At 42.4% G+C, this 26,583-nt stretch overlaps 1 protein-coding gene across 3 annotated transcripts in view; it reads left to right on the forward strand.

Annotated features, from left to right (window-relative positions):
- sipa1l3 (signal-induced proliferation-associated 1 like 3) overlaps positions 1-26,583 on the forward strand; it is a 246,985-nt gene that overhangs the window by 162,665 nt on the left and 57,737 nt on the right. For all 3 annotated transcript variants that reach the window (XM_060856237.1, XM_060856236.1, XM_060856238.1), the window contains exons 10-12: positions 800-1,074; positions 16,838-17,086; positions 19,691-19,837. In XM_060856237.1, coding sequence (XP_060712220.1) covers positions 800-1,074; positions 16,838-17,086; positions 19,691-19,837 — 671 coding nt within the window. The remainder of the gene's footprint in view (positions 1-799; positions 1,075-16,837; positions 17,087-19,690; positions 19,838-26,583) is intronic.

Here is a 26,583-nt window from a genome sequence, read left to right on the forward strand (position 1 = left end):
CTATAGTGTGGAAACGGGCCCTTCGGCCCAACAAGTCCACGCCATCCCTCCGAAGAATAACCCACCCAGACCAATTTCCCTGTGACTAATACACCTAACACTATGAGCAATTTAGAATGGCCAATTCACCTAACCTGCACATCTTTGGACTGTGGGAGGAAACCCATGCAGACACTGGGAGAATGTGCAAACTCCACACAGACCGTTGCCTAAGGCTGGAATCGAACCTGGGTGGCTGGAATCGAACCTGGGTGTCTGGATGTGTGAGGCAGCAGTGCTAACCACAGAGCCACTGTGCTGCCCCAGTAGTAAAACAGGTGACCAGTCTGTCACCATGCAAAACCTCATCGAATTGTTCAGGTGGATTTTAAAACAAAATGATGCGTGGCGTACTCTTAAAATGTCTGGTTTTAGCTGGCCGTTTTCACATACTTGTACAAATGGCAATTGACTAAATGCTATTGATATGTCCAGTATTTCAGAAATCCCATTAAATATGGTAATTGGGCTTAATCATAATGAATGTGCTCTTAGCATGGCCAGAACATTTACATAAACACATTTCCTGAATCTGTAAAACCATAGATCTTGAATAATGCCAAACTCTGGTGGCCTTTTTGGCACCAATTTTGTCTGGTTGCTGTTGTGTTTAGCTGGTCTTTGCTTCTCCCCACGTTCTTGAAGGTATACCTGCCTCACAGCAGCTTTTTGTCAACCAAACTGCCTGATACTTTGGCTTAGATGGAAACTGTGCGCTTAGTGTTAATTGTGGTTTGACTTAATTGCCTTTGATTCCCAGATTGTAACAGAAGGATGTGAAACCATTGACATGACGCTGCGGAGGAATGGGCTTGGGCAGCTTGGGTTTCACGTCAAATACGATGGCACAGTGGCAGAGGTGGAAGAATATGGATTTGCTTGGCAAGCTGGGCTGAGACAGGGAAGCCGACTGGTTGAAATTTGCAAGGTGGCTATAATAACACTGACTCATGATCAGATGATTGATCTTTTGAAGACATCAGTGACTGTGAAGGTGGTCATTATCCCACCCCATGAAGATGGGAACCCTCGCAGGTATCACCAGTCTTAATTATCTGCAAATCTAGGATTTGTTATTAATTCCCATTGAAACAATGCCTTCGCTATGTTCATGCAGCACAATTATTTTTCTGAAAGATTTGGAATGATTTTGGCTGAAATAATAAATTGACGTTTCTTTGTTTAAGAGTCAAGGTCAGTAATATGTAAGCTAACATATTATTGTGATTAACCCAAGATTTTGTGATATGCTCAAGTTATGGATATTAATTTGGCTTTCTTTCAATTCTCTCTGTTCCATAGCTTTTCCCCATAAATTGGTTTGCACTGTTCTATTGCCTCTTTATTCTTGGGTCCTGCATAGATCATGGTCACATGACAAAAGTAACAGCCACAGAATGACAGCCCAGTATAAGGCACCACTTTCAGGAGAAGACGTGAGGTCAATTGATCTAGGTGAAAGATATAGGCCAGAAATAATAGCATTGAAAAATTTCTTCCAACATTTGACTTGGCTAATAATACATATGTATTGTTGTGGTTCTGTTCGCCGAGCTGGGAATTCGTGTTGCAGATGTTTCTTCCCCTGCCTAGGTGACATCCTCAGTGCTCGGGAGCCTCCTGTGAAGCGCTTGATTAGATTAGATTAGATTAGATTACTTACAGTGTGGAAACAGACCCTTCGGCCCAACAAGTCCACACCGACCCGCCAAAGCGCAACCCACCCATACCTCTACATTTACCCCTTACCTAACACGACGGGCAATTTAGCATGGCCAATTCACCTAACCCGCGCATCTTTGGACTGTGGGAGGAAACCAGAGCACCCGGAGGAAACCTACGCAGACACTAGGAGAATGTGCAAACTCCACACAGTCAGTCACCTGAGGCTTCTGTGATGTTTCCTCCGACATTTATAGTGATTTGTATCTGCCGCTTCCGGTTGTCAGTTCCGGCTGTCCGCTGCGGTGGTCGGTATATTGGGTCCAAGTCAATGTGCTTATTGATTGAGCCTGTGGATGAGTGCCATGCCTCTAGGAATTCCCTGGCTGTTCTCTGTTTGGCTTGTCCTATAATAGTAGTGTTGTCCCAGTCAAACTCACGTTGCTTGTCATCTGCATGTGTGGCTACTAAGGATAGCTGGTCATGTCGTTTTGCGGCAAGTTGGTGTTCATGGATCACCGCATTCAAGAACCAAATATACGAACAAATCAACGGCACACCCATGGACTCATCCATCTCTGGACTCCTAGCAGAAGCTGTAATGCAAAGGTTAGAACAAACAGTCTTACTGCAAATTCAACCCAAACTCTGGGTCAGAAATGTGGATGACACCTTTGTAATCATTAAAAACACAGAAATAGAGAACACACACCGGATCATCAACGCCACGCTCACAGGAATCCGATTCACGAGAGAGGAAGAAAAGGACAACCAGCTCCCATTCCTAGACGTGATGGTACAGAGAACACCGAACAGAGAATTCACCACAAAGGTATACAGGAAAGCCACACACAAGTCCTAAACTACGAAAGCAACCACCCCAACACACACACAAGAAGTTGCATCAAGACACTATTTAAAAGGGCCACAACACTCTGCAGCACACCAGAACTGCAAAAAGAGGAAGAAGAACACCTATACAATGTATTTGCCAAAAACGGATATCCGTGCAATTTCATCAACAGATGCCTAAGGGAAAGACAACGGAACGAGGACATGCCACAACCCAAAGGACTAGCCACACTACCATACATCAAAAACATTTCTGAACTGACAGCCAGACTACTGCAACCACTAGGACTCATAACAGCACACAAACCAACAGCCACTCTCAGACAGCAACTCACCAGGACGAAGCACCCGATACCCAGCATGAGCAAAACCAACGTAGTGTACAAAATCCCATGCAAGGACTGCACAAAACACTACATAGGACAAACAGGAACGCATCCATGAACACCAACTAGCCACGAAACGACACGACCAGCTATCCTTAGTAGCCACACTCAGATGACCAGCAACATGAGTTCGACTGGAACAACACTACTATTATAGGACAAGCCAAACAGAGAACAGCCAGGGAATTCCTAGAGGCATGGCACTCATCCACAGATTCAATCAATAAGCACATTGACCTGAACCCAATATACCGACCCAATATATGCAGCGGACAGCTGGAATTGACAACCGGAAGTGGCAGATTCAAACCATCACAGAAGTGCTTCACAGGAGGCTCCCAAGCACTGAGGATGTCACCTAGACAGGGGACGAAACGTCTGCAACACAAATTCCCAGCTCGGCGAACAGAACCACAACAACAACGAGCACCCGAGCTACAAATCTTCTCCCAAACTTTGAATACATATGTCCCATTAACTATGAGGTAACACCGATCTCTATCATTGTGAAAAGTTCTGGAGTTGTTTGGGAACTGGACTGCTTTCATATATAATCAATGTGTAAACTGTTGTTACAAATGTGTTAGCTGTCGGTTTGCTTAGTGTATTGTGATGGCCCATTATAAAACAAACATGAGCCCATTCTTTTCCTGCAGCAGCTCCTATCTGTAAGGTGGTTGTCTGCTGGTGTATGTTTTAGTTAGTAGAAGGTCCTTCATCAAGGGCTTATGCTCAAAATGTCAATTCTCATGCCCCCTGACCCGCTCTGCTTTTCCAGCACCACACTCTCAACTGTGTGTTTTAGTTAGTGCCAAGCATTTCAGCAAAATATTAAGTAGGAAATACTAGTGCACTTTTCCATGGGTTAATGTAATTTCTGAAAATTGTTTAACATTCCAAAACTACCTCTGTTTTTAACATGTAGTGCAAAGTTTAGTTTTTGTTTTTCAAAGGTCTTGATATGTCACCCCAGTATTACTCTCCCTTTTACCTGCATGTCTGCTGCTTGCCCTGCATGTTGAATAGTGAGAATTTAGGTTCTGAATTCTGACTGGTTCTCACTGACAGCAGCAATTGAAGTCTGGTGCATAATGCCACGGCTGTGGCAGTGAATGGGCATGTCACTGATATCCTGTTTTAAAATGGAAGCACATTTAAAAGTGAGACGTGGGTCAGTTGTGAAATGTCCACAGGTAAAATTTGCAGGGGTGATCTGGCACATCAGTTGAACAAGAATAGACTCTGGCCTTTATATTTTGACTAGACTTCATTGTGAACTGTGATTCAGTCTGAATGTTTTCATCAGTAAAAGGAAAATGCTTCAACGTTTTAATTAAAAAGTACATGTTAGAAGGTATCAATTTTTTAAACCAATTCGGGGGAGAAAAGGTATTTTGAATATAATTCTGTACCATAGTGCAAGATCGTTAATTTATTTTCATTTCTCCCCCTTCAAACACCCCAACACACTGAGCCCAAGAATGCAGTCACCACCTGTAACTACCTCGTTATTTTCCAGCCTATGATCAGTTAATTTGGCACAATGCAGTATTTTAAACCCAGTACTTTCTAGTTTGGATTGCTCAGTGCTGACAACAGCAGACTTCTATGCTGTTTGTTTACAACATCACTGCTAGTGAGTGATTCGATTTGAATGCTATCATTTCATCCTGTTGATCTGATGCAGACTTCTACTTTTCTCTCAGCCATTTCTCAGTTTTTGTTTAAGGACCCCTCTTGATTGTGTTCTCTGCCTGATCAGCCTGATACTTATCCAATGGATTTAGCCTTAACAGTACTTTACTCCTCATTGTTGCTTATTCTTTTTCTAGGCTTGTGTGTCTGACCTCCGTGAATCTGTCTTACTGTTCTGTTTGTGGGTAGCATGTAGGTAGCTATTACATTACATGACTCAGGCTGCAATAATAATCCTGGAAGTGTGCTGACTCCTTGACTAACTCAACCCTGCATCTCTTTAAACCACATTGGTTTTTGTTTAAAACAAATCTATACTTTCTGCAGAACTGGAGTCACAGCTACGTAATAGGTTTGACTTTTCCTGTGATGTTTTGTGCACTCAAGTGGCCATCATCACTGATCTTGACCATAGTGTACAGTCATTAGAAAAGCAAGGATCAAATAAGTTCAACCTTTACAGGAATAAGGGGCATTTTCGTCATTGTTAAAAGCAGAGTATACTTTGTAATCTCTGTAAGCTGAAAAGTGAGTCAAGGATTGAATGTAATGATACAAATAACCTGAGCTCAGTGCTTGGATTTTCACACTGGATTATGTGCTCTGTCTTGTATGAACTCGTGTAGCTGATGCACAGTCAGAGCTTTCAAAAGAAAACTCTAGGTTCGGATGTAATCATGGCAATCCCCAAGATGAGGTATTACATACTACACGAGGCTCGTTCAGCCACAGTTCCAATCTCCTCTGCAATCTACTTGATATTGTGTGGTTGGTGTTGAAGATTTAGCATTCTCCTCAAACTATTTTGAAGTCCATCCCATGTGAGCTTTGGGCTAGGTGCCTCCCTTCTGTTGCCTTCAGAGACTGATCGAGTAAATGAACTGAGTGATCCTAATGATTGTAACGATGGAATGGAACGAGGCTAATATGAGAATAGGTTATTGGATGATGGGATGCATACACTGTGTAGCTAATTATCTTTGAGCAAAGGGAGCTAAGTACAATATACGTGAAAAGGGAACTGAATGTGTGCATACATTGTAATGAAGGGTGTGACATTGTTTTAAACAAGACAATCTGAGGTTTATTTAACCAGTTTTTAGATAATTGCGAACTGTTGTACTGTCAGTATGTCAGTTTAAACTTTATGGGTTATTGATGCAGCCGTATTGAAGTTCTGCATGCATTATTCTTGGGCTAGCTGTTCAAACCAAAAATCAGGGATACGCAAAAGGTAGTGTGATTTTATTTTTTTAATTTCTCATTTTTAGTCGAAGGTGTAACTGATGAAAGCTTGCTTGAAGGTTCAAAGTGTGAAGTGTTCACAGCTTAATTTACCTTGTATCCAGATATGCCTATCACATCATGAACCTTTTTTTTCTTTCCCCTTTCCATTGTGACTAGTTCTTCTTCTGGCCTTTTTGAAAAGCCAGCTGCTACATCTTTGACAAGTTTTTACTATGCTCTGTAGTTAAGCTAGTTTTGTGTTGCCTGGACCGTGGGGAAGGAGGGGAAATTGCACATAATTGGAAAGAATACTGTTCACTTTTTGATTGGAGATGTAACATGCATTGTAGATAAAGGAGACCCTGTGGATGTACTATGTTTGGATTTCAGAAAGCATTTCATAAGCTGTCACATCAAAAGTTATTGTGTAAAATAGAAGCTAATGGTGTAAGAAATGGCATATTAGCATGGATAGAAGATTGCCTGCCCAGCTGAAACCAGTATTCAAAAGTGAGCCGTGGTCTGATTGGCAGGATGGGATGAGTGGAGTCCTGTCAGGGTCTGTGCTGGGGCCTCAACATTTTTCAATTTACTGGGGAGTGAAGGGATGGAGCTAAATTTGCACATCAACACCAAGACTGCTTATTTTAGGCAAGAAAATCATGGGTTATTGGGGGCTAGATGGGAATGTAGAACTCAAAACAGATCAACCATGATTTTGCTGAACAGCAGAGTAGGTTTGAGAGACTGAGCGGTCTCCTTTTGGATCCCATTTGACATGTCACCTCTCATTCTTCTAAACGTCGATGGATCCAGGCTCAGTAGGTCCAAGCTTTCATCACAGTTTATCTTATCTTCTGCAAATTGAAATTATGATCAAGGAAACCTTCTCAGAACTATGAGCCCTTTTAAGTCCTTTCTTAAAAATGGAGTCCAGAATTATGCATGGTATTCTTTGGCCTGCTATAGTCCTCCAGAGAAGCTCAGCACAAGCTGGGGAAGCAACACCTCATCTTCTGCATCAGATTTCTACCTTCAGCATCTGTGACTCAGCATTTGAGTGTGAAGACATTCTCCCATAATGGTTAACCATTCCAATAACCTAAGGTCTTGCTGAGTGCTTCCAGCATGCACACAGCCATCTCATTTCCACTGTTCACATTTCCTGTTAGCACACTTTGAGCACTTCTGTCTCCTGTTGTGATTTCCACTTTTTTCCCCTCCTCTTTCCCCCTGTTTTCCTTCGTCACAGATGCTAAAAGATCTGAGTGTCTCTGGCACTTTGGTTTGTTATAGTTTTAGGTTAGCCCTGCTCTTCCATCAGAGCTGAGATTGCACACTGAGCATAGGAATCCTGATCATTCAAAGCGGTATAATTGAAATTACTGCTTAGGTCATACAGTGAAAATGTCTGCATTGTCATGGTTAGAAGTCACATGAAACAGGTTATTTGATTAGATTAGACTTACAGTGTGGAAACAGGCCCTCCGGCCCAACAAGTCCACACCGACCCGCCGAAGCGCAACCCACCCATACCCCTACATTTACCCCTTTCCTAACACTACGGGCAATTTAGCATGGCCAATTCACCTGAGCCGCACATCTTTGGACTGTGGGAGGAAACCGGAGCACCCGGAGGAAACCCACGCAGACACGGGGAGAACGTGCAAACTCCACACAGTCAGTCGCCTGAGTCGGGAATTGAACCCGGGTCTACAGGCGCTGTGAGGCAGCAGTGCTAACCACTGTGCCACCGTGCCGCCCACTAATATAGTTCAACAATTTTATTTGAAACTACAAGCTTTCAGCATGCTGCTCATTTGTCAGGTGAAGTGATTTCACATAATGAAGGAGCAGCACTTGGAAAGATTGGGGGTCAAAATAAATCTGTTGGCCTCTAACCTGGTATCATATAACTCCTGGCAGTCTCCACACCAGTCCAACACCAGCACCTCCACATTGAGTTATCATGTGCAGACTGAAGTCCAGGTCCCTGATTTCCAAAGAGGTTACATTAATGCATATTATGTTTGGAGTGATATTGGCTTTGTAACATTTTTCAAAGTTATTTAGTGCTACATGTTTTAGGTATAATTGGACTTGCTGTATTGAGCTTGAACATTACAAGAAAGTCGTTGTCTTTAGTGTCTACATGATAAATCTGTGATAAGATCTTGCAGTCTGTTCATTACATTCTTCAAAGCCCTTGTCGAGTGTTTAACCAACTTGTCTTCCACATGACTTGCATTTTGTTTTGTTTTTTTAAAAAAGGTGAATGACTGAATTGATTGCATAATTTCTGCAGTTGAAGTAGACTATCCCACCCAAAGTGCAAAGGCCACTTTTTCTTTTTGCGTTCTGTTTCATTGAAGCTCGTTCTAAGCGTTGAAAGCTTCTTCAAATTGAAGCAACTTCAAACCTGAATCTACAACGCCCATGTTGCCTCTCATGTTGCATTAATTTCATGGTCATTATCAGGCCTCAATAGCAGCTACAGGCAAATCAGAAATCCGTCTGGTACCATGGTATGTGTTCTTCTGATGCTGGGGGCTTGGACACATCAGGGCGGAAATGGAGAAGATGTTTGGTTTGACTTGATGCCATGCTGCCACTGAATGTGTGAGATCCAAAGTGTACCATTTCATGGGCTATAACTTGTCTTTTCCCAGTGTTTGAGGGAAAAAAGTAGATTATATATACCTGCCACTGGTTTAGGAAATTTTAATCTGATTCGATAACTGAAAACATTGCTAAATTGAAAACCTAGCTTTTATTTTTCTGCAGTACTTTCACAGTAGCAGGTCAGTAATATGATTTGGCAGATAGAGACTACTGGTACACAGGGGATATATTAGACCGAGAATGTTGTGTGGAAAATATAATAAAGAGTACGGTTAGGTTAAAGATGTCAATCTTGCTGAACTGTCAGGGATTTGGCAAACAATCAATTTTGTCCTGGCTGATGCTTCTGTCCACTGGCTTTAACAAAGATTAAAATGTGGCTGTGTAAAAACCTACTGTCTCTAATCCTGCCTGATCTCTGCACTGCGTTTCTAATCCTTACGATCTCTGCCGTGCGTCTCTAACCCTGCCCGGTCTCTGCCCTGCGTCTCTAACCCTGCCCGGTCTCTGTGCTGCATCTCTAACCCTGCCCGGTCTCTGTACTGTCTCTCTAACCCTACCTGGTCTCTGCACTGTCTGGTCCCAGGTCTAAAAGGTATCCACAGAGACCAGGAAGAGTTAGAGGCGCTGGGCAGAGACCGGGCAGGGTTAGAGGTGCTGGGCAGAGACCGGGCAGGGTTAGAGGGGCAGGGTTAGAGACGCAGGGCAGAGACCGGGCAGTAATAGGGAGACAGTGCAGAAGGTATGCCAAAAGGTATCCACAGAAAAACCCCACATCCACAATTTTTAAGCTATTTTTAAACAAGCTCTGCACTTGGGGATATTGTCATTTGCAGGTTCTCATGAAAGGAACCTTTGCACATACAGAGGAATGACTGTGCATTTGGCTATCTGAATGACCAGATTAGGCTGAAGCTTCTCCATTTTCCTAGAAATATTTTAACTGTATTCCAAAACACACCAGGTTTCAGAGGAAACTTTCAGGAAGGAAAAGTAACTGGCAACTTGATGCCATTGCTGAATCTTTTTCTGCACCCCTTCCCTTCCTTATATTTCTTCAGCGTCTTTCATAACCCTTGGCTTTAAAATATTTCAGGGCATCCAATGAGGTATCTTTCAAAACATAGTCACTATTGTAATGGAGAAGTTGCAACAGCCAGATTGTACATAGCAAGATTTGATGATCAGACAATCTGTTTTAGTGATAATATTTGAGAGGTAAATGCTGACCAGGACTCAGGAACAGGGGAAGCTGCCCTGATTTTTCTTGACGATTGTGCCATTGGGTCCTTCTCATCTGCCCAAGAGGACAGATGCAGCCTTGGAATAATTTCTCATTCAAAAGTGGCATGTCTGACTGTGGAAAACTCCGTCCATTCCATATTGGAGCATGAGCCTTGATTTTTGACAGATTCCCTTTGAAGCGAATCTTGAGCCCAAAATCGGAAAGGCTAATAAAATGTTGGCCCTTATTTCAAGGGGGCATGGAGGAGGGAAGTCTTGCTGCATTTGTGGAAGATGCTGGTGAGACCATGGCTGGAGTGCAGAGGAGAAGGTGAGGACTGTAGATGCTGAATGTCCGAGTCGAAAAGTGTGGTGCAGGAAAAGCACAGCAGGTCAGGCAGCTTCCAAGGAGCAGGGAGAGTCAACTTTTCAGGCATAAACCCTTCTGAGTAGCTTAAGTATAAGGAATATCATAGTACAGATTAAAGATGGGCTGGTCTGCTGAAGACTGTTTTCAAAAGTGATCCTTGATCTAATGAGTGGAGTCCTGTAAGGGTCTATGCTGGGGCTCAATTTCTTGCAATTAACATTAATGCCTTTGAGGGGAGTGAAGGCAGGTGGCTAAATATGCACATCATCACCAAATTAGGTAGAAAGGAAGGTGTTTTGAAGTATGGTTGTCAAGTATTTTCAAGGCTGATGATTTTTAGGCAAGGAGGTAGTGTCTTCTATTAAATAAGGGCCATAGTCCATCTGTTTTGATATAATGTTCCCATCAACAGAGTGTTGGAAGTCAATTGGAACATTGAATTCAGTGACCCTCATTGAAGAGAAGACATTATTTCACGAGAGGCAGTTCAGAAAAAGTTCACTTGGACGATACATGTTATGGGGGACTATCTCATGAGCAAAGGTTAAACTGACTGGGTCTCTACACATTTGAAATTCGGAACAATGAGAGACTATTTTATTGAAACGTATAGGATTCATCAAGGGGTTGACCAAATAAATGCTGGGACGATGTTTTCCCTCATGGGAGAGTCTAGGGTCAGAGGGCACAGTCTCAGAATGCAAAGGCACAAATTTAAGACGAAGATGAAGAGCAATTTCTTCTGAGGGTTGAGAGTCTTTGGAATTCTTGCCAGAGAGAGCTGTGAGGACAGAGTTCTTGGGTCCATTTTGGGCTGAGAGAAATTCTTGATCAATCAGGGAATTGAGGGTTAAGGGAAAAGGGCAGGAAGTTGAATGTCCGATCAGCCATGATCCTGTTGAATGGTGGAGTAGGCTCGAGGGTGGTGGGGGGAACCACGGCAGTGTTAGCTTGTCTCCTCCCAGAGGATGAGTATCTTTTACTGTCTTAGATTAACTCCTCACAAAATCTTCTGATCTATAAAGTTCAGTTACTAGCTGAATACACTTACTGATCAAGCACAGAAGTAAACTTTTTTTTTTAAAAAATCGTTTTTGCTTATTTGAAGGAGAAGATTCCTGTAATTTTTCTGGCCAGTTTCCAGGCTGAGTAAGTCATTATAACAAAATTGCGGGATGATCCAGCTTTAATGTTGAGTTTTGTACATATCATCCTGTCCACGCCTGCTTTGTGGTTTCAGGATGACTACTAAAAACATGTCAGGGCAGTGTGCTCTTTTTAAAAGCATTTTGGTCGAAGTTGTAAGCTTGTGCAGAAGAGAACGAAAGCTGACGAACCAAAGTAGTCATTTCAGAAAATGAAACTCCTGAATAACGACCTTGTATTGGATTGAGAATGTGCTGTAATTCCAGAAGCTTCCCCCTTCTCCTGTCCTCTCCTGTACAGTGAGACCTCAAGACTATAAGCAGCTTGTTATAGGGAGTTCCAGGTAACTTGATGCTGAGGAGTGTGGAAGTTTGTACAGTGTTATTGACATTTTGGCAACGCCTTGTATAAGCCTATGGACAAGGAGATATTCTGTTTGCTTGTGTGCCTTATGCAGTGAATCATTGTGCTGTTTTTAACAATTAGGGGTGGTTGCTGTAGTACTTCTCAATATGGGACTATAACAGACGTGCTCAGAGCGAGCAAAAGTGTGATGATGTGTGTACCTTTTTGAAATGTAAGTCTGCAATATGCTAAGGATATCTCAAGCTAATCCCCATTGGGAGAATTTGGTGTGGTGTTGCTTCGTGGGGGGAAAGGAAAGTGGGGCAGTAGGTGTGGCATGGTTTAGTGTTTGCACCAGATATTTGAGACGGAGAGATTTATTCTTCTCGACCAGTGTGCCTAGCCTGGGAGTGTTGGAAAATAATTCCCAGCCTCAGTGCCAACTTACTTTCACCTCCCACTTTTGTTTCATGATTTTTATAAAAATAAATCATGTTACCAGCTCCAACGGTGAGTAATAATCTAAAATTTAATCAGAAAACAAAACCTGACATCCAGCAAGATTACTGTCCGTTTATCTGTGAGTGGGTTACTGGAGAAAAGTGAAAAGAGAGGGAAAAAGAAAACTCAATAGGCATTCAAACTTTGCAACTTTTCAAGGTGTACATGTGTTAGAAATGTGTAATTAAAACAGAAATTGCAGCGAATCCTAAGCAACTCGGACAACATTTGTGGAGGGAACAACAGTTGATATTTCAGTTGACATTTAGCATAAGCTTTGCTTTTCCCTCCACCCTGGTGCCTAATCTACTCGGTATGTTTTGTTTTATTTAGTTTTAGTTTATGAAACTTTGACATAAACCCTGTAATTGCAATGCATGGTTGTGCCTCAAATACTTGACGGCCTTCAAGCACTCAGCATGCAGATGACTTTCTGCTTGTGAAAACAGATGGGTATGTGTATAATGCAAACCTGATGACCATTAGTTTAGTTTGTTTTAATTTAACTGCTTTTTAATAGAGTTGCATAATTTTAGTAAAAACAAGTTAGTGCTTCCTTTGAAATTCTGACTAAATGTTAGTCATACAGCATGGAAACAGACCCTTCAGTTCAACTCATCTGTGCCGAACAGACATTCCACTCTGACTTATTCCCATTTGGCAGCATTTAGCCCATTTTCCTCTGAACCCTTACTATTCAGAAATATATCCAGATGTCTTTTTAAATGTTGTTATTGTACCAGCCTTCTCCACTTCCTCTGACAGCTCATGCCATGCATGTTCCACCTGCTGTGTGGAAAAAGTTGCCCCTTAGGTCCTTTTTAAATCAACCCCCTCTCACCTTAACCTGTACCGTCTAGTTTTGAACTCCTCTAACTTGGGGGAAAGACACTGAATCTTTCGGTGCCAGTAACATTCTTGTAACCCTTTTCTGTACCCTTTCCAATTCAATAGCATCCTTCCTAGAACTGTACTGTACACAGTACTCCAAGTGGCCTCAGCAACATTCTGTGCAATTGTAACATGATATCCCAACTCCTCTACTCAATGGTTTCAGCAATGAAGGCAAATGTGTCAAATGCTGCCTTTGACATCCTGTCTACCTAGAGCATAGAACATTACATCACAGTGCAGGCCTTTCAGCCCTTGATGTTGCGCCGAAATGTGACACCACTTTCAAGGAACTATGTATCTGAACCCCTGGATTTTTCTGTTCGACAACACTCCCCAGGACTCCACTATTAACTGTCTAAGTCCTACCTTTTGTCTTAGTGAAGTCCTAGCAAAACACAATACCTCACATTTATCTAAATTAAACTCAGTCTGCCCCTCCTCGGCCCTTTGGCCCAGTTGATCAAGATCCATTCGTAATCTTTAGAAAGCCTCCTTCACTGTCCACAATACCACCAATTTTTGTGTCATCTGCAAATTTACTGACCATGCTTCCCATATTCTCATTCACATCATTTACATAAGTGATAAGCAACAGTGGACCCTTCACTGATCCCTGCAGAACACTGGTCACAGGCCTCCAGTCTGACAAACAAGAGAAGTGCAGTGATTCAAAGTATATGGTACTTTGATAAGCTGATGGTTTTGTGAAGAGATTAAAACCTGTCGATGGTTTTGCTAGATGTACACTAATGTTAATTAGTAATGTTGGTCATTGAGGTAAATGTGCACTTGTCTTTACAATATATGTACCACAGCACAGAGGTCCATTTGATGTGGCTCGCAGTATTTATGCTCCACTTAAGTCCCCTCCTCCTTCATTACAACTAACTCTACCAATTCATCCTTCTATTACTTTCTTTCTCATTTGGGTTAGGTTTGAGACTGTTTTTCTGCACCATATGCCATTCCACATCGTAATAGAAACATGCAGCACAGAGGCAGGCTATTTGGAGTGTAGTCCTTAACTTTGCAACCTCTCATGGCTGCAGTCCCCCAATCTCCGGTAACATCCCGTAGGCCTCTGCTATGATCTTTCTAAGGACTTGTTATCTTCCCTGAAGTGTGGTTCCTGAGCTTGTTTGTGGTGCTTTGGCCGAAGCCTTGCCTACAGGGGAAAAGAATTATTGTTGTGAAGAAGACCAATCATGCTTGAAGGCAAATCATGCATTCTCTTAACTAAATTTTATAAGTGACTTACTCTGTTTGGAAAAAATGTTTCCTTTCATAAATATGGCCATGGTTAGAATGTTTAGGTCCCTCCCTTCTGCATTGCCCAAGTGTGCTCTGTTGATTTCCAAGTTTATTTAATTGGCTTCTCACCAGGATTTCCTAAGTGGCTCCCTTGCTGTCTACATGTGAAATGATGCTTGCTGTGAGTTAGCTGTTTCCGATTTAGACAGAGTCTCTCCTCGGTCATGAATGTTGCATTGGTTGTTTTCACAAAATCATACCAGTGGAGTGCCACATAAATGATTTTGATGCGAATATAAGAGGTACAGTTAGTAAGTTTGCAAATGACACCAAAATTGGAGGTGTAGTGGACAGCGAAGAAGGTTCCCTCCGATTACAACAGGATCTGGACCAATGGGCTGAGAAGTGGCAGATGGAGTTCATTTCAAATAAATGCAAGGTGCTGCATTTTGGGAAAGCAAATCTTAGCAGGACTTATACACTTAATGGTAAGGTCCTAGAGAGTGTTGCTGAGCAAAGAGACCTTGGAGTGCAGGTTCATAACTCCTTGAAAGTGGAGTCACAGGTAGATAGGATAGTGAAGAAGGCGTTTGATATGCTTTCCTTTATTGGTCAGAGTATTGAGTACAGGAATTGGGAGGTCATGTTGCGGCTGTACAGGACATTGGTTAGGCCACTGTTGGAATATTGTGTGCAATTCTGGTCTCCTTCCTATCGGAAAGATGTTGTGAAAATTGAAAGGGTTCAGAAAAGATTTACAAGGATGTTGCCAGGGTTGGAGGGTTTGAGCTACAGGGAGAGGCTGAACAGACTGGGGCTGTTTTCCCTAGAGCCTCTGAGGCTGAGGGGTAACCTTACAGAGGTTTACAAAATTATGAGGGTCATAGGATAAATAGGCAAAGTCTTTTCCCTGGGCTGGGGGAGTCCAGAACTAGAAGGCATAGGTTTAGGATGAGGGGGGAAAGATACAAAAGAGACCTAAGGAGCAACTTTTTCACGCAGAGGATGGTACGTGTATGGAATGAGCTGCCAGAGGATGTGGTGGAGGCTGGCATTTGGATAGGTATACGAATAGGAAGGGTTTGGAGGGATTTGGGGTGGGTGCTGGCAGGTGGGACTAGATTGGGTTGGGATATCTGGTCGGCATGGACGGGTTGAATCGATGTTTCCATGCTGTACATCTCTATGACTCTATTTGATTTGAAATCTGACCAAATTTTGGCAATTAAGTTGTTGTCGCCAGACTTTGTCTATCACTCTAGTGTTTGAAATGAAAGCAGTGTCTATTTTCAGCCCACAAAAGCAGCAAAGGAACCAGTCTGCAATGGTATTGATACTTTGACTGCTTGAATTAGATTGGATAATGCATCAAGAAAAAGCACAGTAGAATGGATGCTAGGAATTTGAAATAGAGCACTGTCTAGGAGCATCCATGGAGACAAAAACAGAGTTCATGTTTTGCATCCTGTATGACATTTCTTTAGAACTGAACTCAACACTAACTCTGTTTCTCTGTCCGAGGAGGCTGCGAGACTTGCTGAGTTTCTTCAGCATTTTCTGCTTTTATATGAGAATAACGTAACTTGGCTTGGCGTTTGTGGTTTTCTTTTTGCAATTACTTCAAAGGGTGCCAGAGGAAGTGGTGGAGGCTGGTACAATTACTGCATTTAAAAGGCATCTGAATGGGTATATGAATAGGAAGGGTTTAGAGGGATATGGGCCAGATGCTGGCAAATGGGAACTAGATTAATTGAGGATATCTGGTCAGCATGGACGAGTTGGACTGAAGGGTCTGTTTCCATGCTGTACATCTCTTAGACTCTAGTAAAAAGTGAGGTCTGCAGATGCTGGAGATCAGAGCTGAAAATGTGTTGCTGGTTAAAGCGCAGCAGGTCAGGCAGCATCCAAGGAACAGGAAATTCGACGTTTCGGGCAAAAGCCCTTCCTGATGAAGGGCTTTTGCCCGAAACGTCGAATTTCCTGTTCCTTGGATGCTGCCTGACCTGCGCTTTAACCAGCAACACATTTTCATCTCTTAGACTCTACTCAAGTTGTAGACTGTTACTGTTGTACAATTTCACTTGCTACTCCCCCGTACTATCTTCAGGTATGAGTTTGAGTGAATAGACACTTTTGTTTTAAACTGTACCTAATTCCAAGACCATGCACACTGCCAACAGAACTTGTTAAGTAGCAGCTGAGTGTTGGAGACTTGGCTGAACGGGGTTATTAAGACCCATTGTAATACCTTCCCAGCTACACCAACTGAGATTAAGGTAGATTGGAGGTTTGGCCGTGACCTTTTGCTCCATTCACAATGTAAAACATGCAAATAGCAACAACAAGATAAGGCTGTCATTTTGAATGGTAATTTCACAAACATTGAACTGAATTTATCAGCATCCCAGAATCATCTGAAAACTTGCTGTTTAACAAAGCCAGTTACGCAAACCGATCTTTTCCTGCAGACCTTGCAAGAAGCTCCTTTACCACCGTATGATGAGCCACAACATACCTAAATCTAGTTGTTGCCCTTGTATTAACCACTTGCTGTTACAAGATATCATTTGAGAAATTGATGGGATCATTGCCTTCAGTAACATGTTGCCTCCATTTGCTCCAGGGGTTGCTCAGAGTTGTATGAAATGCACAACATGGACATGAAAGGTGAGAATGACAACATACCACGTGGATTGAGACCACCATACAGAACCAACGCCCTGCAGTGGAGTAATCCCACGACTCACAGTGCATCACCGTCTCAGCGTTGGACAGGGTCTACACACAATCCAATATCGAACTGGAGCCAGGCCCCCAAACAACAGGGAGTCCCAGTTGCGTATAGTGACTCACAAGCAAAGAACAGCAAGCGGTGAGTTTATTCATCCAAAATTCAATCGAAGGGAAAAGGCAGAGAGGTGCCCACGTTGTGGTCTTTAAAAGTTAAGACTGGATTTCAGAGTAGATGTTTCCACTTGTGCTGAAAGTCACAACTGCAGTCTAAAAATGGATCATAGTCCTAATAAATCCAACTGAGAATTCAGGATTAATTTCTTTCCTTGGCATGTGGTCGTATTTGTGGAACTTGGATTGGTCTGAGATGAACAGTACTGAGACACATTAGGATAAAGTAGGTTGGGGTAAAAAACTTTAAACAGAGTGAAATAGATGATATCAACTAGTTGTATGGCCTGTTTGTGCTGTAAGTACTATACACAGTTGTTCTCAAGATAGAATTTCTCAGCTGAGAAATCTGCCACATAGCCAATTAATGGAATTCATGTGGTTTGCTTTATGACAGCAACTCAGTATGAAAGTTGATGTTTGTGTTCACTGCAGAAGATCTTTTACCTTGAATTGTTCTGATGTTGATCAGTTCTCTCCAACTGTTGTCACCCATCAAGGTGCAGCTGCTCAGGAAAGGAATGTATTCCATCCCCAGTGTCTGTTATCAGTGTCAAGGTTAAGTACAATACAGTGCAGCACTGCCAACTGCAGATGAAAGCTGCCTTTACGCTGGCCTACAAAGTTCCTCAAACCAACTTCAAATGAGTGGCATTTTCCATTTTCTGCATCAGTGAGCTGAGTGACCTTGTCAATTAATATGTTAATTGGTTCAGGTTTGCACTTGTAGCTCCATAAGCACTATAGAATTAAGTTGGGTTAAGACTGCACCTCTCACTGAGCTCCATTTTAAATCAAGTCCAAGAAGTAACAGATAATAAGTAATCCTCTTGCTTTTCTGTCTCCCAACTATGAGTACTAGAAGGCATTCGATGTGTTACTGCTTCATTTCTTGACTCTTCCCCATCACCCTATCTTAATAGCCCTTAAAGAGAAGTCAGCCAATACTGCACAGTTATGTCTAACACTCTATACATTAAGCAGTTAGAAGAGGATGATACTTTTGGGAGTGCTTTTACCTGTCCATCAGCTCCACTTAAATACATATGATCTACATTTAAAGTGATCTAATTTATTTTTGATTAAGGAATAAAGACTTCTATTTCTACAGTGCCTTTCATACTTTGATATGCAAAAATACTTTACAACTAACTAGATGCTTTAAGTATAGTTGCTGTTGTAATGCAGGAGACGCAGAAGTTAATTTGCACACAGCAGATTCCCATAACAGCATGCTGTTTTGTTTGTGATGTTAATTGAGGGTTGAACATTGGCCATGCTTCTCCTGCTGTTCTCAGAAATAGTACCTTGGGATGTTTTACATTCACAACGCAGGCTAGGCCTCACTTTAACATAACCCACCCAAATGATATCATCACCTAAGGTGCAGAACTCCTGCAACATTCTACAGGAGTGTCAACCTCGATTTGTTTTGTTCAAGCCCTGGAGTGGGGTTTTGGAAACGAGTGCAAACTAACAGAGTCACGGTTGAAAGCCAAATCTTAATAAGCTAAATAATAGTACATAACTGATCCTTGGTGTTTCAATCTTTTTACAAATCTACATGAAGCCAACAAAGACCTGTTGACAAATGTTAGAGACATGTCTCCTGAGATTGGAACAAAGTCAGCCATTAAAGTTGAAGTGCATTGTGCAAACATATCTGACAAGTTGGCACCTTGTGAGATGTTAGCTTTCCAAACGGATGTGAAATTCCTAAGTTTGCTAAGGGGCATTTTCCTTTGGTGCTGTGTTTGAATGTGAACCTCCGCCGACTTGCCTTGCTTTTAGCTGCGAACAGTGTGTCCTTATACAGTAATATAATTTGGCCATTTCAAAAACATTTGGCTCGGGGTTTTCATCGGGTTATGACAGCAGAGTTATCGGTCTTTGATTCCTTTTCTTAAAAGCTGCAAACTAGCTATAATGTGTTCCTTACTAGGGTTGACAGGATGATAACCTAATTGGTCATTTGCATGATGAACCTCAGTGCCAAGGTATAATGGAGTCATAGAGTCATACACTACAGAAACATTCCCTTCAGCCCAACCCACTGCTGATCAGGTGTTTTAAACTGAACTCGTCCTATTTGACCCCTATCCCTCTTAAACCTTTTCTATTCATATACCTGTCCAAATGTTTTTAAATGTTGTCATTTAATTGTACCAGCCTCCACCATTTCCTCCGGCAGCCCCTTCCATATATGCACCACCCTCAGGTTGTTTAAAAAAAAGTAGTGGTTCCCTTTAAATCTTTTCTCCCTCACCTTAAACCTGTGCCCTCTAGTTTTGAACTTCCCCACCCTAAAGAAAAGACATTTACTATTAATTTATCTTATGCCCCTCATGATTTTATAAAGCTCTGTGCGGTCACCTCAAACTCCTACACTCCAGGGAAAATAGCCCCAGTGTATTCCGTATAGTTCAAACCCTCCAACCCTGGCAACATTCTTGTAAATCTTTTCTGAACCTTTTAAAATTTCATAACTTGTTTTCGATAGAAGGGCGACCAGAATTGCATGCAGTTGTTTTCATCAGATTGGAGTTTCTTAAACAATTCCTTTATTTTCCAGCCCAGTTAGCTACCCGGAAACTATCTACAGTACAGCATCCACTGCTGCAGTCGAAAGAGGTCAGCCATTTCGTAACCCTTCTGGAAGCTTCTCTTCACCAGCCTCAGGAGGCATTCTGTCCAGTCGGCAAAAAGCTATCAATGACAGGTAGGGGCAATGCAGCTCTCTTATATATTAATTGAAACAGTGGTTGCAGGAAACATGGGGATTTAGGATATCTTCTGGATCAGATATGCTAATTCTGTGAAGTTATGACTCTGCAGGTTCCTGGATTAGTTGAGAGCCAAGTGGTGATGCTGGTCATGTATAAAACGCTACTTAGACCTGTGACAATGCTGCTCCTTTGACAAGGTTATGGTGTCCTTGGTTTTTATTTCAGAGAGGTCGTAAAAGACACAGACTCCGCAAAGTCTAAGTTGAAGGATTTTAGGGCCAATAGCTAATAAATACTGCCTCGGGCAAAAGGTTTTTTTAAGTTTTGGTTTTTAAAAAAAACAGACAACATAACCTTGTTAAGGAGCAGCATCCTCACAAACCAGGTATCATGTACAAACTTAATCACTGCTTTGCAGAGAGAATTTACCAGGCTGTTACCAGGTATGAAGGAATTCACTACCTGGAAGATTTTGAATAGATTGGAATTGTTTTGTTTTTGGAATAATAGCTGCTGAGGGGAGATTTTTTTTTAAGGTCGATAAAGACATAAGTCTATATACAATGTATAGGAACAGCCCATTTTCTTTAGCAGACAAGTCAATAATGAGGAGGGTGGGAGATTGAAAGTAGATTTAAATTTATTAAGCTAGATAGGTCCTGTGGTCTGATAGGATCTAACCCAGAGTATTGAGGGAGCCAAGAGAACAAATTGCTGTAGCATTGACAAAATCTTTGGACCCTCTTTGACCACAGGTGAGGCCCCAGAGGACTGAGGAATAGCCAATGTTGTCCCATTGTTTAAGAAGGGTAACAGGGAAAATCCTGGGAATTATACGCCTGTGACTGTCACATTAGTGGTAGGGAAATTATTGGAAACAATTCTTTGGGAGAAGATCCATACACATTTCTAAGCAAATGAACTTGGAAGCGACAGACAGCACAGTTTTGTGTCGGGGGAGGTTGTGCCTCACTAACTTAATGGAGTCTTTTGAGGAGGTGACAAAGATGATTGGGGGGAAAGTGAATGATGTTGTTTCCATGGACGTCAGTAAAGCCTTTGACAAAGGTCCTTCGTGGAAAACTGGAACAAAATGTGAAGTCACATGGTGTTATGGGTGAGCTGGCAAGATGGATACAGAACTGGTTTAGCCATAGGTAACAGAGTGTAACTGTGGAAGGATGCTTTTCAGAATGGAAGGTTGACTAGTTCTGGGACCTCTGCTATTTGTGGTCTACATAAATGATTTGGAGGAATGTGTAGCTAGTCTAATTAGTAAGTATGCGGGTGATACAAAGATTAGTGGAGTTGCAGATAGCGAAGATTGTCAGAGGATACAGCAGCATATAGATTAGATGGAGGTATGGGCAGAAAAATAGCATTTGGAGTTTAATCCAGGCAAATGTGAGGGGAGACAATGTTTGGAAGGTCAAGTACAGGTGGAAATTATGCAGTGACTGGCACAACCCTTAGGAGTATTGATTTGCAGAGGGATTTGGATGTGCAAGTGCATATACCACTGAAGGCTCATGGCAAGCTTGTCTTCATTGGAAGGGGCATTGAGTATAAGGATTGGCAAGTTATGCTGCAACTTCACTGAACTTTAGTTAGACCACACTTGGGAATATTGTGTACAGTTCTGGTCACCATATTACCAGAAGGATGTGGATGCTTTGGAGAGCGTACAGAAAATGTTTATCTCAGTGTTGCCTGGTATGGGGGATTTTAGCTATGAAGAATAGTTGGATAGACTGGGTTTGTTTTCACAAGAACACAGGGGGTTGAAGCAATGATCTGTTAGAAGTTTATAAGATTGTGAATGGCATGGATAGAGTGGAAAGTATGAGGCTTTCTCCCCAGGTTGGAGGGATCAATTACTTGGGGACACAGGTTCAAGGTGCAAGGAGCTACGTTTTTTTACACAAAGGGTGGTGAGTGCCTGGAACATGCTGCCAGAGGAGATGGTGGAAGCAGCATTCAGGAAACACCTGGACAGATACAGGAATAGGGAGGGAATAGAGGCATATGACTCCTGTAAGTGAAGACAGTTTCAGTATGGAAGGGCAAAATGTGTCAGCACAGGCTGGGAGGGCTGAAGGGCCTGTTTCTGTGCTTTGTTCTTGTTATTGTTTAACTCAATAAAAAGATGAGTGGGAAGTTGCAAAGAAATACTTTCACTCAAGTTGGCAGGAGCCTGGAATTCATTGTTGAGAGTGTGGTGCTGGAAAAGCACAGCAGGTCAGGCAGCATCTGAGGAGCAGTAGAATCGACGTTTGAGGCAAAAGCCCTTCATTAGACATTGATTTTCCTGCTCCTCAGATGCTGCCTGACCTGCTGTGCTTTTCCAGCACCACGCTCTCGACTCTGATCTCCAGCATCTGCAGTCCTCACTTTCTCCCACCTGGAATTCAGTGTCTGAAATGATAGTGATAGAGGCTCTCATCGCATTGCAATGACGGTACTGCTGAGCCACCTTGTTAGTTGATCTCGCACACCTAGCTGAGTCTGTGTTGGAATCTGTTGCTCATTCCATCATTTGTTTTTATATCTTTTCATGTTGTTTGGAACCCTGTGGAAAATCAGTGAGCAACTGTGTACAGTATTGGTCACCTTATTTAGGAAAGGATGTTAGTGCATTGGAGGCAGTTCAGTGAATGTTTCCCAGAGTAGTACCTGAAATGGACAAATTGCTAATGAGGAAAGGTTGGACCGGTGCCAGTATGCACTAGAGTTGAGAAGAGTAAGAGACAACTTGACTGAATCATTCAAGATCCTGAGTGAGGTCCTGACAGGGTAGACGTGGAGAGGATGTTTCCTGTTAGAAGAATATCTGTAACTACAGAGTCATTGTTCAGAATGTGAGAAGTTTATTGTTTTAAGACTGATCAGGTGAATGTTGGAGTCTTTGGATCTCTCTCCCTGAGAAGGTGGTGGAAGCAGTTTTTGAACATTTGTTAAAGTGGAAGGTAGATGATTGTTGAGCAAGAGGTTACAAGGTTGCTGAGAATAGTTAGAAATATGCACCCAATGTGGCCTACTCTACAACGGACAAACCAAGCACAGACAAGGTGACCCGTTTTGCCGAACACCTTCAGTCTGTGTGCAAGCATGACCCTGACCTTTTTGTCGCCGGTCACAGAGTCCATGCCAACCAGATATCCCAACCCAATCTTGTCCAACCTGCCAGCACCCGGCCCATATCCCTCCAAACCCTTCCTATCCATATACCCATTCAGATACCTTTTAAATGTTGCAATTGTACCAGCCTCCACCACTTCCTCTGGCAGCTCATTCCACACGCGTACCACCCTCTGTGAGAAAAAGTTGCCCCTTAGGACTCTTTAATATCTTTCCCCTTTCACCCTAAACCTATGCCCTCTAGTTTTGGACTCCCCGACCCCAGGGAAAAGACTTTGTCTATTTATCCTATCCATGCCCCTCATAATTTTGTAAACTTTTATAAGGTCACCCCTCAGCCTCGGACGCTGCAGGGAAAACAGCCCCAGCTTGTTCAGCCTCTCCTATAGTTCATATTCTCCAACCCTGGCGATATCCTTGTAAATCTTTTCCGAACCTTTTCAAGTTTCACAGGAAAGAGACCAGAATTGCATGCAATATTCTAACAGTGGTCTAACCAATGTCCTGTACAGCAGCAACATGAACCCCCCCCCCACCAACTCCTGTACTCAATACTCTGACCAGCAAAGGAAAGCATACCAAACGCTGCCTTCACTATCCTATCTACGTGAGACTCCAATTTCAAGTAGCTATGAACCTGCACACCGAGGTCTCTTTGTTCAGCAACACTCCCTAGGACCTTACCGTTAAGTGTAGAAGTCCTGCTAAGAATTGCTTTCCTAAAATACAGCACCTTGCATTTATCTGAATTCACCTCCATCTGCTACTTCTCAACCCATTGGCCCATCTGATCAAGATCCTGTTGTAATCTGAAGTAACCTTCTTCGCTGTCCACTACACCTCCAATTTTGGTGTCGTCTGCAAACTTACTAACTGTACCTCTTATGCTCACATCCAAATCATTTATGTAAATAACAAAAAGTAGAGGACCCAGCCCCAATCCTTGTGGCATTCCACTGGTCACAGGCCTCCAGTCTGAAAAACAACCCTCCACCACCACCCTCTGTCTTCTACCTTTGAACCAATTCTGTATCCAAATGGCTAGTTCTCCCTGTATTCCCTGAGATCTAACCTTGCTCACCAGTCTCCCATGGGGAACCTTGTCGAACACCTTACTGAAGTCCATATAAATCACATCTACTGCTCTGCCCTCATCAATCCTCTTTGTTACTTCTTCAAAAAACTGTCAAGTTTGTGAGACATGATTTCCCACGCACAAAGCCATGTTGACCTTCCCTAATCAGTCCTTGCCTTTGCAAATACATGTGCATCCTGTCCCTCAGGATTCTGTCCAACAACTTGCCCACCACCGAGGTCAGGCTTACTGGTCTGTAGTTTCCTGGCTTGTCCTTACCACCCTTCTTAAACAGAGGCCAACTTCCAGCCTTCTGGCACCTCATCTGTGACTATCAATGTTATACATATCTCAGCAAGAGGCCCAGCAATCACTTCACTAGCTTCCCACAGAGTTCATTTTAAGTGTACTGCTCACATGTCCACTTATCTGTCTGTTCCAGTGAATCACAGCACAAACTGGAGGAACAACCTATCATCATTGGACACGGTACTTTACAACCTTCTGGACTTAATATTGAGTTCAACGTCTTCAAACTGGGAACCATCTCCCAATCCCTTTCTTTGTATCTTGTTACATTCTCCGTCACCATGTTCTCTCTCCCCTCTCCTCCCCACTCCAGTGGGACTGTCTGTTCTTTCAAGTCTGATAGTTAGACCATTGTTCTGCCATTCTCACATTCCCATCACTTAATTTCAATTATTGACATCCTTTCTCCCCTGGCATTCAACCCCCTCGCCACAACCTCCAAACTGTAGCATAAATACAGTCCCCTCCTCACGTCACTTCAGCTCTGATGAAGGATCATCTAGACTCAGTGTTAGTTTGCTCTCCCTCTGTGGATAATGTCTGACCTGCTGTGAACTCCGGTATTTGTTTTCAACTTGAATTTGAACTTTATAATGATGGCCCATCCAATTCTAAGTATTGCATGATGGAACAGCCTCAAAAGACTGAATGATCTGCTCCTGTTTTGTAAGTTGTAATATCACAACACAGCTTTAGTCTGTGTGCATGCTATTGAAAGATGATCAGACTTGCTGGAAATGCACTACAGGTGGACTGGCAGCTGAAAATAAAAAGAAAATGAGCATGTTATGAACCTTGCTTCATCAGATTTCAAGATATAACCTTGATGTTCCTGTGTTTCTTCTCAGACTGTGTATTTCCATTATTTTCTGATATTTCAAGTGCCCACCTTGGGTCTGTGCAGGTTGTATTTTAAATGTGAAGGGCACCTCAGTCAGAATTGAACAGAATTGAGTCTGTAAAAATGTCCTCGCTTGAAGCTTTTGAGTGATTTCTGGACTTTGCTTTTTTTCCTTCCCCTTCTTCCATTGCTCTTGGTTTAAGTGCCAGTGTGATGCTCGAGTGTCACTTCACTTGACAGTTTTCTTTATTTGTAATTGGAAAATTGTGACCAGCTATATGATGGGAATGATGTAGTTAATAAAGCTTTTCATTATTCTCTAGATACTACGAATCCACACAAGCTTGTGTATAGCAAGTTATTGCAGATTTTATCAACCATTATTTGGAATTGTCATCCCTTTATTAAGATTTCATTTCCAGCCTTGCCTTATATATCTTACTCTCTGCTTTTATGACACAAATTGTTTGAAGTTCTCAACAGGTTAGCCAGCGTTGGTGCAAAGGTGTAGACCCTTTGTAGAGTTCTGCTGGAAGTTCTACCTATGAATTAATGCCTACCTTTACAGCTATTGATGGATGTGCTGTCTGTGTTTGCTTTCTAATTTAGAGTTCCAGCATTTACAATTTGAGTTTCAGTTCTGTACTGGCATAAAGCTACAGTGCAAAATATTAAATACCAGAGGTCAAAATGCTGGTTGAGCAAAGTTCAATCATACATGTTCCTTATCAGTTTTACTTCTAGTTCACACATTGAAAACTGCAACTGCACTGCTTACCACTGCCCCATTTTATACAACCCCTTCTTACTGAATTTCCTCCATATTAAATCATCCCTGGATTATCCCTGAGGTCGCAGGGATTTCCTGCCAGATGATAACCTAGCAAGTTGATGGAAAAAATCCAACCATCTTGTTCCTGCCAGCGGAGCAGAGCCCTTTTTATAAATCAACGCAATAATTCCACATCGTTTCTGCTCCCAAGGAATTGAATTAAATGCAGCAGACATTGGCAGTGAGCTTAGTTTCTTGATTGCAACCGACCTACTTAAAACCCTTAACTGATGCAGTTCCTCTCATTCCATTTCCATCCTTCTTCAGGGCTTATGCCCGAAACGTCAAATTTCCTGTTCCTTGGATGCTGCCTGACCTGCTGCGCATTTTCAGCTCTGATCTCCAGCATCTGCAGACCTCACTTTCTCCTCGAAGAATTTAACCTACTGCGAATCCTCTTGCAAGGATGCCTTCCTTGAAGAAGCTCTCTTCCTCCCTCTACAAGATTTCCTGAAGAAGGGCTTATGCCCGAAACATCAAATTTCCTGTTCCTTGGATGCTGCCTGACCTGCTGCGCTTTTCCAGCAACACATTTTCAGCTTCC

Source organism: Hemiscyllium ocellatum, chromosome 47 (genome assembly GCF_020745735.1).
Source record: "Hemiscyllium ocellatum isolate sHemOce1 chromosome 47, sHemOce1.pat.X.cur, whole genome shotgun sequence".
Lineage (NCBI taxonomy): Eukaryota > Metazoa > Chordata > Chondrichthyes > Orectolobiformes > Hemiscylliidae > Hemiscyllium > Hemiscyllium ocellatum.